The 15,147-nt window shown below is 40.8% G+C and overlaps 1 protein-coding gene across 1 annotated transcript in view; it reads right to left on the reverse strand.

The window, feature by feature from the left end:
• Window positions 1-586: 586 nt before the first annotated feature.
• Window positions 587-15,147, reverse strand: part of VIRMA (vir like m6A methyltransferase associated) — a 28,437-nt gene continuing 13,876 nt past the window's right edge. Inside the window, exons 14-24 of the mRNA XM_040586335.1 lie at window positions 14,570-14,805; window positions 13,557-13,809; window positions 11,790-12,007; window positions 10,426-10,558; window positions 9,678-9,830; window positions 6,726-6,886; window positions 6,375-6,471; window positions 4,963-5,129; window positions 4,470-4,801; window positions 3,453-3,596; window positions 587-2,978 (exon numbers count right to left, since the gene is read on the reverse strand). Of these exons, the coding sequence (XP_040442269.1) occupies window positions 2,821-2,978; window positions 3,453-3,596; window positions 4,470-4,801; window positions 4,963-5,129; window positions 6,375-6,471; window positions 6,726-6,886; window positions 9,678-9,830; window positions 10,426-10,558; window positions 11,790-12,007; window positions 13,557-13,809; window positions 14,570-14,805 (2,052 nt within the window). The 3' untranslated portion in view covers window positions 587-2,820. The remainder of the gene's footprint in view (window positions 2,979-3,452; window positions 3,597-4,469; window positions 4,802-4,962; window positions 5,130-6,374; window positions 6,472-6,725; window positions 6,887-9,677; window positions 9,831-10,425; window positions 10,559-11,789; window positions 12,008-13,556; window positions 13,810-14,569; window positions 14,806-15,147) is intronic.

Below are 15,147 nucleotides of genomic sequence, written 5' to 3' on the forward strand. Positions count from 1 at the left end.
GGAGTCACTCAGCAGGAGAGGAAGGCCGAAACCCTGAGGGCACAGCACAAAACCGTTGGTCTGCTGAAGCCTAACCATCCGCACCTGCCCTTCAGCCAGTACAGAATACACAGAATAACAGACTCCATGAAAAGATTTCGGAAGCGAGGCGCACACAACTTGTCTCACCCTTACCACATACACAAACTGTGCATTCGCCTGTCCATTAACGGGGACATTCACCAGACCAAGGCAGTTCTCACACATCTCAGCCAGAGGTGCAGCCTTTGCTCAGACCGTCTCCTTCTCTCGCTGCACGCTGGTGCACAGGCACAGAAATGTATGCAACAACAGGGCTGGAGGAGGGAGAACTGTGTTACACTGTGGATGTGTTCTGCCTTACTCCTCCCCGCTGTTTCGCTCATGAGGTAAGCGTATCATTCACTAAACAGTGTTTGGCATTAGCCACTTCCAGTGTTCTGATGCTCCAGTCAGGAAACAAAACTTGAAAAGTTCTTTTTGGGCAGAGTGTAAAAAGCAAAACTTAATGCTTCAAGTGTTTACTCATGATAGGAATCCAGTTTAAAAAAGCAAGCCAACTAACTCCAAGTTTTAATCAGCATTATTTCAAGTTGAATTTATCTAAGAAAGGAACCACTTTGCATTGAAGCGTCACAGAACTAAATCATTTAACAACTCAAACATGAGAAACCTGAAAAAAAGTAGCATACATTTAACTAAATTTACAGAGCTTCCATACATCAAACAATTTAACCAACCCTTTATTTCCTCCTAGTCTGAAAATGCCTAGTGTGACATGCCATATATTTTAAAGTTTCAAGAACCAGTACTGAATATTTACATATTTATTCCATGCTTGACACTTTACTTTTCATTTCAAATTCCCTGACAGAAAACAAATGATTCATATCCCTGCTAGCTTCCAACACAGTACAGTTTCTAAAAAAATAAAACGACCTTAAACACACAGTCTAAAGAAACTAGTCAGCTTTAAAAATATTTATGCAGTGCTCCTTAAAAAAATAGCATTAATACCTGTAATGCCTATGAGACCTCCACCCATTTTAGTCATTACAATTACATTATTGGTAAAATTATGGTAAAATTACATCTTCCTGTTATTTTAACATTCAGAAAACTGTTTGGCTTCCAATCTAATTCCTTGTTCGTGTTATTTTCACCAATGTTGAAACACACACCTTTGTGAACCAACACTATTCCTTTTAACCGCACCCAGGCAATTAACAGAAGTTTGTCACTTTCATAGGTTGCATCAATTACTTTGTGCAAACTAATCACCTCTCAGACAGTGGGACACTGTCCCAGTCTCCCCACAGAGAAAGTACACGTAACGGGGGCCTTCTGTGGTTCAAATAAAAACCTACTTCATTTAGCCAGGGAACATAAAGCTAAAAAAAAAAAAAGTTATTTAGAAGTATTATCATACTTCATAAACACTTAAAAATAGGCTCTTTAAGTTCATGAGTCTAGGCAGATGAGCTGTCCAAAGTAAGTTAAGATTACATAAAATAAGACCATTTCAACTGGGCCTTATCCAAGCAGACAAAAACCCCTTTATAGCAATTTTGTAATGTCAAGAGACTAAAGCATAACTGAATACCAAGCTCAAGTAAATCTGACAGTGGAGCTCATTTGTAAAAATTGTACATGGCCTTTAGGAAAGGCTACCACTCCTCACCCTACCCAAAAATGCACCAGGCTATTGAGAATCAGTTAATTCTATGAAATCCCGTGGAGCCCAAAGGAATGCAAATGTGTAAAAAGCTTACTTCAGTCGCTGAATTTAATAGGAAAATAAATTTAGAGTTGAATCTAGGGGTAGCCTTTCTTTGTGAATTCCTGCTTCTCAAAATTCTTCTTTTTGCACTCTATCTCAGTCCAATCACAGAGACAAAAATCCAAACCATCTACTCAAGGGGAAGATTTAGCATTACTGCTTCACCAGGTGGTTCAGTTTATACATCTGTCTCTCAGCCCTCTCCTCAACTATGAAAGTCAGCAGAGAGGCAAGCAACTAATTAACTCCAGGCTCTCTAAGGGTACTGGTACCCTGCCTTCTAACTTCAACACATACTCTGGGTTCCAGTGAAGGAACTCTTGTACTCCTAACGCAGGAGCTGGAGTTGTAAAGTAAATGCTAGAACATTATCTTACTCTCCCTGAAGTCAATGACAGATGTTCTACTAATTTTCACAGGTGTGGGACCTTAAGTGTCTAATCACATTACAAAAGATAAGACAACAAACCCTACATAAATTACACATAATTTGTATTCTTTCACAGATTAATTTCAGTCAGTCTTGTATCACTTACTACTTCAACTGCTGTCAGATGGACCTCATTCATTTAACTCAGACTGGCTAAAAAAAAAAAAAATAAAAAAATCTAATGACTCTAAACCTGAGAGAGAAAACTAAAATTGCCTTACATATATATTTTTGTAATTTTCTTGCAATAAGTCACACACAGAACACCTGTACCTTTCTTTTGGCACAATGAATATTTTAAGAAGTCCTTCAAGTCTTAACTCAAAGAGGTTCTTTACTGAGTATTGTGTACTGAAGTCCACAAAAAACCATTCTTTCAAAAGGAACAAAAAATTTACAATTGTACACAAAAAGTCTTGGATTTTATTGAAATGTCAAGTCTTGTATCAAACAAAAACTTTTCTTCAGACAAAAATATTCTCTTGGTGTCCTCCAGATACCAGTTAACTCTGAATTGGTCCTTTAGTGCCGCTGCTTGCTTTCTCATCTTCACAGAAGTCCACGTGGTTGGGCTGTTCCATTAGGTCTCATTTTATCGTGTGAAGGAACGTACATGACGACCTCTTCCACTGCCTCCACTAACAAACTTTCCTCTTGAGCCACCACTGCTACTACTATTAGCACTTGTCCAAGACGGTCCAATTCCTCCTCGGCCTCTGGAAGCACGATCGCGAGGACTCGGTCGGTAGCCTTAAAGCAAAGAAAAGTATACTCAGTTGGAAAAAAAAAAAAAAAAAAAAAAAAAAGCCCTAGGCGTAGTAGCTGCTGTGAAAGCATAAGAAACAAAAACAAGATGAGACACAAACAAGGTCTGTTTTCTCCTTTTAATTTTCACTTTTCTTTTAGGCAAGCATTTTTGCCTTGACTGGCTCTATAATTACCATGTAGGTACGAAGACAACTGAATTGCAAAAATCTGAATGCAAAATTAAGATTCTGTGATCAAGTGTTCAATTCAGCAAGTTTTATGGATTACAGGGCAGTTCGTATTTGACACAGTCAAAGCATGTATTTGACACAGTCTCAGTGACAACTGTTCATATATGCTTAAAACATTTGCTGAATTTCAAGGTGTCTGCAGCATCCTTGCATGGTTTCATTTGTAAAGCAAAAATGAAATTCAAGGAATTTTCTATAGTTCGATGCCCATATGAATACCATGTACCTGCGGAACTTAATGGTCTCAGTGGTGGCAGTGGACCCCTGTTAAAATTGCTCTGACCACCTCTACTGTCATTGTAGGTTCCCCTGGGTGTACTCTGTGCACTCCAACTTGAACCTCGAGCACCTTCACGACGACTGTAATTTCCTAGATAGGGAGAGAAAAACCCACACACTGTTGAGCAAACATCGTGCTTTTTTTTTTTTTTCTTTTCTCATTTCAAACTTCACAATACTTAGGGTGGTAAGCATAATATTTACATAATTCAAAGAGATAAGCTACTCTGCATCAGCATACCCTCGGTGTTCTAACTCAAAAGTCTACAAGTTACTGTATTACACACAGAATCAGGGAGAAAAACCTATTTTTCAGAAATGAACCCAAGTTTAAAGGAATTCACATTATCTAGTGTATTAAGACAGACTCCTGTATTTTAAGGTTTTGTGGTAAAGTAAATCCTGGTATTTATAAAACTTTACTAAATGGAAGTATTTTCTGTTTCTACTGTGCAAGGACTTGCCCCAGTTATGGGAGGGAAGGAAATGGAGTGCAACCTTGTCTACATATGAAAGAATTTTAACACCCATAGCTAGAATCTCCATGTTCACTGAAAATCGTATCTTATTCTTGTCAGGATCTTCCATCCTTTTAATTCAAAAGCCCCACTTAAACCCAGAGATGTATTGTGATGCTTGATTTCAGGAACTACCGTGTCACAAGTGTTAGAGTGGGCTTTTTGTTGTTCTGACTGCATCCCTGAAGCACTCCAACAGTTGCTACAAGAAGACAACTAACTCATTCTCTAAAAGACAGGGGGAGAGAGGCAACACAGGCACTCACAGCCTTGTTTCAATTCCACAGCACTCAAGCAGACCTTTTCCAGTGCTAAACAATTTATTTCAACAACACTGCTTCATGAACATCTCACACCAGGGATAATTAACTACTATTAAGTTGAGTTAGTATTACTGAAGGATTTTTAGTATTAATTTACTCATTCTAATATAGGAGACAACATACCTTTTGATGCAGGTGGTGTAAAGAACCTGTTCTGACTGTGAAAAGCTCCTCGTCCTCCACGATTCCCTGAGAACCCACCACGTGAAGAAATCTTCTGTGACACTTTTGGTGGCCTTTTGGCTGGTGGTATCCCATCTGGAGCAACCACTTCTTTGCTCTCAGCAGCAACAAAATCATCCACGTGCATGGAGGGTGGCCTGCTCGTATTCTGTTTCCTCTGACGGAAGATATCATGTGGTCGAATTCCTTGTCCAAATCCTCCTCTGCCTCTTCCTCTTGGTGGTGGCACAACATGGGCCCTCTTCGCAGGCTCTATGTACTCAGATTTTCCACTGTCATGACAAACCATGATTTATTTAGTTAATGTAAAAATGTATTCATACCGAAGGTCAAACTTTCTCCACATCGGAGATGCAATTTGAAAGGTATTTCACATTTTGAGAATATACAGATCAGCGCTGAACACACTGTTTGCTCCTTAAACTCATCTTACCTTGAAGTTATGAAGGTCTCATGCTTGTGCTTGCCGAGTTTGAACCCTTTTGTGGTTTTTGTGCGTCCAGGAGATGATGGTTCTGACAAAAATGACCTCTCCAATTCAGCTTGCAAGTCAAAATCACTGCAGCCCTTTTCTGACAGTTCAATTAAGTCAACTTTTACCTGCAAAGACAGAGTTTAGTTTTACCACAACAATCACTAACACCTCTGAAGAAAGAAAATATGCTGCACCAGGATGGATGAGATTCAGCTAGAGTCCTTACACTAGAGCAAAAAATCTCCATCCTCTACCTTTTAATGCAGTAGTGTGGCTCAACACAAAAACCAGCAGTAACAAAACAAAAAAGCAGCCAAACTGCAGCAAAATTGTCTTGATGTTTCTGAATCTCAACAAAGTCAAGGGCACAGCCTTCAGGTATGAACACCTGTCTTGTCATCAAATGATCTACAGTGAAGCACTCTTTTTTCCTTAAGCTACAGTCCCTATAAATTTATTAATGCTGCTTTTATACAGGAATCAACAGCTTTGGTTTTGCTTAAGAAATCAAAACACAAGCACCTTCACATGTAAATTTTAAAAAAAAGAGCATAACTAAGAAAGAATTAAGGCAATGATGTCAACAGAAACTGATTATTTCTCACATAAGAAGTTAAGATACTGCCATTTGCTTAGTCTGAAAAAAGAATGTTATTGTATGTTTTTCACAATTACATTTAAAGTTTAGATTATAAAAATCAAGTTTCAAATACTGTGAAAAGTTTCTGTGGAAGTAGTTTTGTGTACTACTGCCATTTTTTCCATTTTTGACCCATCAAAGATTTTTTTAAAAGTGTAGCTGTGAGGCTTTGGATATTACTGCAATGACAGCAGACAAGCAAGGAAAAGAAAATAAGTCACATTCTTTGTCTATGTTTAACACAGACTGCTGAAATGCCCCAGCAGAAATGCAAAAGCAGGTTAGGACTGACACAACAACTGTTCCTCTAAAGGAGAGGACTTCTGCATTAGAGAAGCTGCTGATTTTGTGGATGCTTCCAAGTGAACCTGAAGGCGTTTGATAACAACTGTGAACAAATGCCAACCCCTAGATCTGCGTCAATTTACAAGGGTGAGCTTAGGAAAACAGTGAGCCCCTGGCAGGGGTTGCCCAGAGCAGCTGTGGATGCCCCATCCCTGGCAGTGCTCCAGGCCAGGCTGGATGGGGCTTTGGGCAGCCTGGTCTGGTGGAAGGTGTCCCTGCCCGTGGCAGGCAGGTTGGGAGCTAGGTGACCTCTGTCTCTTCCAACCCAAACCATTCTGTGATTCTATGAAAACAAACCGTTTGGCCATATGAATTTCTGGTGATACTAGCTCAGGTTAACCCTCATTTTTAAGTTCACTTCAGTTACGTTAACGAAGCCTTTTACCATATCCAGCTCAGTGTCTATTTCTTCTGCCTGAAAGGGTGAAAACCACATGGACTTCAGCTGGTCATCCATCACGTCTGCCAACACATACGTAGTCCTGCAACAAAACAAAGCCAAACACCTATGCGGTTACGAACCACAGGCAACTGCAAGCATATGCAGCATTACAGAACCCAGGGTGAATGTTGCTGCCTTACCACTGACACCTGCGTGAAATTAAATACATTGGGACTAGTAGGTAGTAGTGATAACAGTGCTGTTTAGGTTCTGTTTGTAATATACTCTTGCATAAAGTATTGCATTTACATAAGTAAATCACAAGTAGTATGCTCACACATTCAATCATTTTACCTGTTGTTAAACAAATTCTGAAGAGAGTCTGGTGCAGAAAGAATAGGCTCTACATCATGGTCACTCAGCGGACAAGAATCACCCGCCGATTCCAACATCTGCCTCACTCCGACAATGTTGTCCAGTAAGGATTCAAGGCTGTCATCTTCCTTAGAACGATCCTAAGTCAACACAGCACAAGTCAGAACTTTTTCCCCTCCTCAGAGAAGGAAATAAGCTTTTGTTAACTAAAAAAAAAAAAATAAATGTGTGTGTGTGTGTGTATTACTACACAAAACAGTCTATCCATCCATGAAGAGCGAAACTTAAAAGACACCCGAGTACACAAACAGCAGAGCTCCTCAGCATGCTATAAAACAAACCATGTCACCACATTCACATTCTAGTCTTCATTTCCAGTTGATGCAATAACCTCTATAAAACAGTCCCAAAGGCGGCAGCGCCTCAGGTTTTAGTTAATAAGCTCTCTGCTAGAGCATTCCAACATCCTAAGTGTCTGATACTTCTCCTTCAGCACAGTTGTGGCTTTTGATCTTTCACCGCAGATGTAGGCAGCCAGGGAAGGGACAGGCGGGAGTACAGCACTGGAAAAGCATTTGTGACCAAAAGACTGTGAAGCAGCTGTTTTATGGATTCTTCTAAATTAACCACCTACTGCACAGCTGCCATCAGTTAAGCAGAACTAGATTTGATTATTGAAGTTTGTGATTAGTTTCATAAAAACATTGGATGCATTGAATTCTGCATGTCCTCTAGTCTAATCCCCCCCGCTTGAAGCAGGACAATTATCAAAGTCAGATCAAATCAGCCATAACTATCCAGCTACATCTAAAACTCCAACGACAAGAGCCCACAGCCACTCCGAGCAACCTGTTCCAGTGCTGCAGCTCTCTCAGTGATTCCCCCCTCATGCCCCGCCGATGTCAACCTGAACTTCTGAAGCCATAATTTAGGGCCCACTGCCCCTTGTTTTATCATCTAGAATTACCAAAAGGAGTTTTGATTCTGCCACCTTTGTTACTATCCCCCAAACAGCTGTAAATAGCTCAGAGAGACCCTTAAGCCTCTTCACCAGGCTGAACAAGCCCAGCTTCCTCCTCCTCTCTCTCTCTACGCCGTATGTGCTTCCACCACCTTGACAGAATGCTCTCCAGTTTCCCTAGATCTCTCCAGAACTGAGAGGACTAAGCTGGCCAAAGGTGAAGGCAGCAATCCACATGAATGCTCACCAGCACTCCATGGAGGCAGACAGTTAAGGTCCCTTGATTTGCTGACCATGCTCCTTCCAGGAAAGCTTGGAACAGTCTGGCCATTTGTAGTGACCATGCATTGTTGGCTCATGTTCAGTCTAACACCCAGCTGGCCCTTTTCAGCCCAGCCCACATCAAGGCATAGCATTATCCTTCTCCCACTGCAGAACTCTGCATTTTTCCTAATGAGCCACACAAGCTCAGTGTTTGCAGATGACAACCAAGCTGGGGCAGGGGAGTGTGGGGTGGGCAGCTGGGGGAGTGTTGCTCTGCTGGAGGGCAGGAGGCTCTGCAGAGGGATCTGGGCAGGCTGGACCGATGGGCCAAGCCCAGTTGTAGGAGGTTCAACCAGGCTCAGTGCCGGGCCCTGCCCTCGGGTCACAGCAGCCCCAGGCAGCGCTGCAGGCTGGGGCAGAGCGGCTGGGAAGCTGCCTGGGGGAGAAGGCCCTGGGGGAGCTGGGTGACGGCCGGCTGGGCATGAGCCAGCAGTGTGCCCGGGGGGGCAAGGGGGCCCACAGCATCCTGGCCTGTATCAGAAACTGTGTGGCCAGCGGGACCAGGGCGGTGATCGTCCCCCTGCACTGGGCACTGGTGAGGCCGCCCCTCGAATCCTGGGTTCAGTTTTGGGCCCCTCACTGCAAGAGGGACGTTGAGGTGCTGGAGCGTGTCCAGAGAAGGGCAACGGGGCTGGTGAAGGGTCTGGAGCACAGGTCTTGTGAGGAGCGGCTGAGGGAGCTGGGGGTGTTTAGTCTGGAGAGGAGGAGGCTCAGGGGAGACCTTGTTGCTCTCTACAGCTGCCTGAGAGGAGGCTGTAGGCAGGTGGGGGTCAGTCTCTTCTCCCAGATAACAAGCAACAGTACAAGAGGAAACAGCCTCAAGTTACACCAGAGGAGGTTTAGATTGGATATTAGGATAAATTTCTTCACAGAAACAGTGGTCAAACATTGGAACAGGCTGCCCAGGGAAGTGGTGGGATCACCATCCCTGGAGGTGTTTAAAAAAACCCAAAACACATAGATGCAGTGCTTAAGGTCATGGTTTAGTGATGAACTTGACAGTCCTGGGTTAACGGCTGGACTTTATGATCTTAAAGGTCTTTTTCAACCTAAATAATCCCATGATTCTAAGCTTTCTGCTAGATCAATCCTAAAAAGCTTATTGAGGACTCTCTGGATTGAGGCTTTGATGTTGGTCACATTAGTCACTCTCCCAACTTACTGTCATTCACAAATTCACTGAAGGTGTATCTACTGTTCAGGTCTCCAATGAAAACACCAACAATACCAGACTCCTGGATATTCCACTTGTAACAGGTCACCAGTAACATCAAGACACTGCTAAGCAGTGGTTCCTGTTGCTTATTACGTTAACAATCCGGTGCTCTCTGTTGTATGCGTTTGCTGCCTTTCAACACAGTTAGCTGCCTGTGCTTTTACGGTGGGCAAACACTCTCAGCCCAAGGGGATCCCAACCCTGCCTGAAACTCCTTCGCATCACCACAATACAAAGTCAGAATCCATCCTGCATCTGAATAGGTGATTTTAGGTATCAGTATTAAAACAATGGCAACAGCCATTACCAGTTTCACAAGGTATGCCACAGAATTGTGCACCTTTCTTGTCAAGGAGGGATAATCTATATTGTTTTAAAAACACATTCAGATAATACAAAACCACAACATCAACTTATTTAAATTCTGTACCATAACATGTTTCTCCAGATCAAGCAGCAGGTTTTCAGGGGTTTCTTCTTTGTTCTGCAGAAGATGTTTTAACTCTGCAGTAGTCAGACCCAGCGTTCTGCCTGGATGAGATCCATCTGCTTCCATAAGGCTTCCATCATCTCCACAACATCCCTGAAATATTTGACAAGCGGGAAATAAGCACACATAAATATTCATTACACTTCTGGACTGAAAATGCCTTAGAATTCAAACATACAGTACAGCAAATCTAGCAAAACAAAGAGTAATCTCTTTATTAAAGTATTTTACTTAGTATGTTTTTAAATCAAGTACACTTCAGTAGGCAAGTTTAGATGCTGCATCAAGATGAATGCAATCCTTTCCTACATAAACTGAGATTAGCAACACAGAATTAACAAATATTTTAGATTCCTTTCTATACTATGTATCAATACAGCAACTGACAGGATGCCATGAATCTTAAACCTGGACACAACAGCATGCTATTCACTTAGGAAATCAGTATGAATCAATATGCCATTCTTCCTACTGAAAAACACTCTTATTTACTAAAAATGTATATTCTACCCAGCTTTCAGTAAAAACTAAAGATGGCACTAACACTACACTACTGATGGAAAAGCCTTACACAGCAATCTCCATAGTCAATTGCTTACTGAAATAATTGTTCCTGCACATCTCACATTGCATATTTCAGAGAAAAGCTGCCGAGTTTGTCTATAGTATTCAATACACATTCACTTACCAGCGTATCAGAGTTTAGAATCTGCCGCATAAAATCCAAAAAAGAAGAGGCCAGTTCACCTGTGTCTTTGCTAAAACTAGTTATTACTCGCTTTAATACAGTGTACAGAGCACTGCTGTGTTTTCTTAGAGAGCTGTTTTCATAACAAAAAGAGAGAAAATACTTTGTTAGTGCGTACACTGTGACCATTCCACTGTAATTTAAAAGAAAACAACAGATATGCAAAATAATTTTGGTAAATTTTACAATTATCAAGCTGAGTTTGTATTACAAAGCTGGAGATTCATTATGTTCTCTGTACTAGACTGTTATTCTCACCAGTGTTGTCTGCAGATATTTCAGACTGCACACAGACAGCTATACATACCACAACTATACCTCTAAAGCCTGCAAGAAATTACATTTTCATCTTTGGCAATAAAGGGATAGGAGTACTGAAACATTTGCTTGCACAAGGGGCCGTGTGTATAAAGGAGGCTCATGCTTGCCATTACATTTTACTGCATCCCATGATACCTAGCTGCAGAAACAAGTGGAAAAGGTCATCATCAACACAGAAATACCAAGGCTGCGCACTGAAGCCGACAGCTAGATGTATGAGAACATAGAAACAGCATCTTTAACCTGCTTATTTTTCACTGTGGGCTGTAGCTTCTTGCAGTCTGAGCGGCAGAGTTCTGTAGCACTGCTTAGAGGAGCGTTTTGAGCGACCTTTTATTGACAAGGCTCCAGGTACTACCATTTTCTCTTTGGGAACCTCACAAGTTTCTTGCCTCTCTGCACCTCACCTTCAGTGGACAGACAGGTCCAAATACAGGACAAGGAATTAAGTGCCAAACACCACAATACTGTTCAATACATGTATATATTCTATTAAAAAAGGAGTGGAGTCAACAGAAGTAATTTAAGAAAAATATATCTTCATTTCAAAAGCTTTAATTGCCTGGAGGTCAGAACACTCTGTGGAAAGGCAAACAGAATCCCCCCAAAATAGAGGGAATGACAGATGGCTCTCCAATGTCCCAGATGAAAGCTCTAAGTGACTCAAGAGGGAAAGACACAAGCACTACATCTCATTCTATCCTCCAGTCTTGGAGTGGAGAAACAGAGTGTACAAAACTTTTTCCAATGCTTTGTTTCTTGAAGGAAAGTGTTCCTGTGTGCATACTGCAGAAATGATTCAGAGGTAAAATCTCAAGTGAAGTGCGACCAAAATACTGACTGACACACTGAAGCCCCAGAGAGAAATGAAAGTTCAGGTGCCTTATCCTCAGTATTTCCTACTAGATGAGGAGCAAATAATTTCACACTACAAAAAATTTTAAATAATTTCAAGTTGTCAGTGACATCTTAAAATACCATACCTCTTTAAGTGATAGAAGCCATAGTCATGCTCTGTAAGGAACATCATTGTTCGGATACAGGTCAGCAGACAATTATAACTGCTCTCAGAATTAGTTAATGTTTCCATCAGACAGTCACAAATTAAGGGCATCAGCTCTTTGCTTGGTAAGGAGTTGGAAAGCTGCTCTAATTCAGACACAGAGCCTTCTGATGAACTTGGTAAAATGAGTGCAATATCCTATTAAAAAAGTCATACACATAGTGAAAAATGCATTCTGTATACCAGCAGTTAAGTATAAACCATACATTAACTCAGAAGCACCAGGTTCTTTCACTACCCCTTGGTCATCTTATTCCAGTTGACCAGTAAAATACTAATCTAGAGTATCCTTTTTAATAACGGTTTGTAACCCTTAACAGAACCAAATTAATTCTTAAAAACATAAAAGCTTCAACAGGTGAAATGTGATAGCAGAGCCACAACTAAAAGCCAAACAGTCATTGGACAATATGCATACAATTTCTTGCCTACATAGCCAAACTGTCCCTTGATTTCAAAACATTCATCAAGATACGAGGAGCAGCTGAGGTCTCTTGGTTTGTTCAGCTTGGAGAAGAGAAGGCTGAGGGGTGACCACATCACAGCCTACAACTTCCTCAAGGGGGGCAGGTGCCGATCTCTCTCTGGTGACCAGCAATAGGACACGAGGAAATGGAATGAACCATCAGTGGAAGTTCAGGTCGGACATTAGGGAAAGGTTCTTCACTGAGAGGGTGGTTGGTCACAGGAACAGGCTCCCCAGGGAAGTGGTCACAGCACCAAGCCTGTCAGAGTTCAGGGCGCATTTGGATGACACTCTTAGTCATGTAGTTTAGTTTTAGGTAGTCCTGTGAGGCACTGGGAGTTGTACTCAATAATCCTCACAGGTCGCCTTCAACTTGAGATATTCTATGATTCCGTGGTTCTATGAAAAAGTAAGAGGCTGCAACCACCACCCAGGAAGTTTAAGGTCTACTGCCCCCTCCATATTTTACATAAAATAAAACAAGACTGGCTTTCAGAAGGGACGTGCACGGGCAAAGAGCTCTTGCTTATATCCAAATGGCTGATTAATCTCTACTGACCAACAATGCTCAAATGCCTTTTGAAGAAATGGGTAAGCACTAAAGCAAATAAATACATGCAACTAGTAAGGCAAATAATGACATGCAAATCGATGCATTCAACTAATGGAAACTACTGGGGCTAGTCTGTGAATCAATTTTCAGATAACATTTCTTACCTTTCTCTAGTAACTTGTGGGTTGTCTTTTTTAAAATGGAGTTTTATGGTAGCAGAATATCTTACGTATCTTTATATTTGGAATACGTTTTAAAGAGGTTTCATTTAGGCAACTAAGAGATACTCATTTTTTCAACTAGGTAAGAAGTGAATAGTGACAGCTCAAGTTTTGCCAGTGGCCCACAGGGAAAAATGGCATCCCTCTCAGCTGAGGAGACAGGCGTTCTTTGTGCCATTCAGGTTTTGGTCTCTAATAAGCTACCAGAATAATGCACATAATCCAAAAAAGATAGCATAAAATTAAAGGATTTACATTCAAGAGCAACAAGACAGCAAGTCTGCCAAAGCAGCCAACCATACACATTCTCCATCCATATTTTTTCTTTCTGTTTTAACAATGTGGATTTTCTTTTTTCTTTTGGAAAAAAGCAGTCACTTAAGAAACTACCTCATATAATTTGTCTCCTACAATTATCAACACTTAAGCATTAAAAATAGAAAATACCTGATCACAGAGGGACTGCAAAAGGGAAGTTACATATTCAGCGCATTGTTGATGACTGACATTGTCCGCAGTCGATCGCATTAAAGCCAAGAGCTCCTGGAAAACCTCTGCATACTTTTCATCACCTTTAGTAGTTCCACTGGTAAGATGCAAAATAGCCAATTTACAAGCTTTGTGTGAAGCCAGGGCATCCAATAAAGCAAGCAATCGAGTGGTCTGTCCAGTGTACTGTTTCTCTTTATCTTCTGCGTTGCTGAAAGGATATCAATGCAGTTTGAAAAAGCCGTTTACAGTGATCTAAAAAACTATCAAAACAACCATTACAGGACTAATAATTCTGCATTTTTTTAAAAAACACCTAGTTTACACACTTAAACTTAGGGTTTCATTTACTTTTTGAAAACTGCTCAGCCTTCACTAAATGACTTCTGGTTGCATCATAAATTAACTAATCTGCTATGCATTCAACATACTACAGGGAATCTAATTGTACACAGATAAATATGCTTTTACACAAACAATATCCAATTCTATGTGGATAATCACACTTTTAAATAAATAGTACTCATTGTTTCAAAACCCTCTGAATTTATAGTATTCAATTTCCTCCAGCTTACAAACAACTACACATTTTGCTGTTAATATGCAAATCCCAGTATAGCAAACTTTACTGGCGTACTTTTCTTATTTATAGAAGATAGGTCTTTTAGAAGCACTTCACAAATGACAAAAGGCTTAGCAGGGACAGCCTGAAGAAAATCTTCTTAAAATACTTACCATAAGCATACAACGTGAAACTGTCTACATGCAAATTTAAAAGTATGAGATGGCTCCTTGGCAACATTAAGCATTATCAGGACAGATTATACAGCATTGCACTGAGAATTCATATGAGTTCGTAACGGATAAGTAATATTTCTGAAAGTATTTTCCTCCTGCTAAAACTACTGCACAGAACCAAGGTGAATTTAACAGTTCATTAAAGAAATTCTTGCAATAGGAAATAAAGATACCTTTGTAGGTCTTCTACAATCAGATCCAATACAGTCCTCATGATAAGAAGAGCTGTGGGTGAAGCCAAGTCACACAACTGCACACAAATACGTCTCAACATATGCTGAATAGGCTGGCAAGATGAACCGGAGAAAGATCGAACGATCTCTTGTATCAGTTTGGCCTGAACGTGAAGATGCATACTCCACAGCTTCCTGGTGTTGAGTGCCACTGAAATATCATGCGGTTCAATTACCTGCAGGAACAGAAGGACAAGAGATCTTCCCTTTCAACTTTTATGATAAAACCTGAATTCTATCACAAAGTATAAAGAATAAGTTCTAATACTGCCCTCAAAAACATGGAGCGCTATTTTCATTACTATCACTGAATGGTAGGGCACGATTCCAGCAAATTAGGCATTCCTTCAGGACCACGGGTTGCCACACACCTTTTATGTTTACTCAAAGATAACAAATACAAGAGCCATGCCAAAAGAAAGACAAGCCTTAAATACCAAGAGTTTGGCATTCAGGGTTAAATTCAAAGGCTACATAGCCAATCATTCTAGTAATAGAATGGGAGTCTAGAAAATTTC

The sequence above is a fragment of the Falco naumanni genome, chromosome 3, assembly GCF_017639655.2.
Source record: "Falco naumanni isolate bFalNau1 chromosome 3, bFalNau1.pat, whole genome shotgun sequence".
In the NCBI taxonomy this organism is placed as follows: domain Eukaryota; kingdom Metazoa; phylum Chordata; class Aves; order Falconiformes; family Falconidae; genus Falco; species Falco naumanni.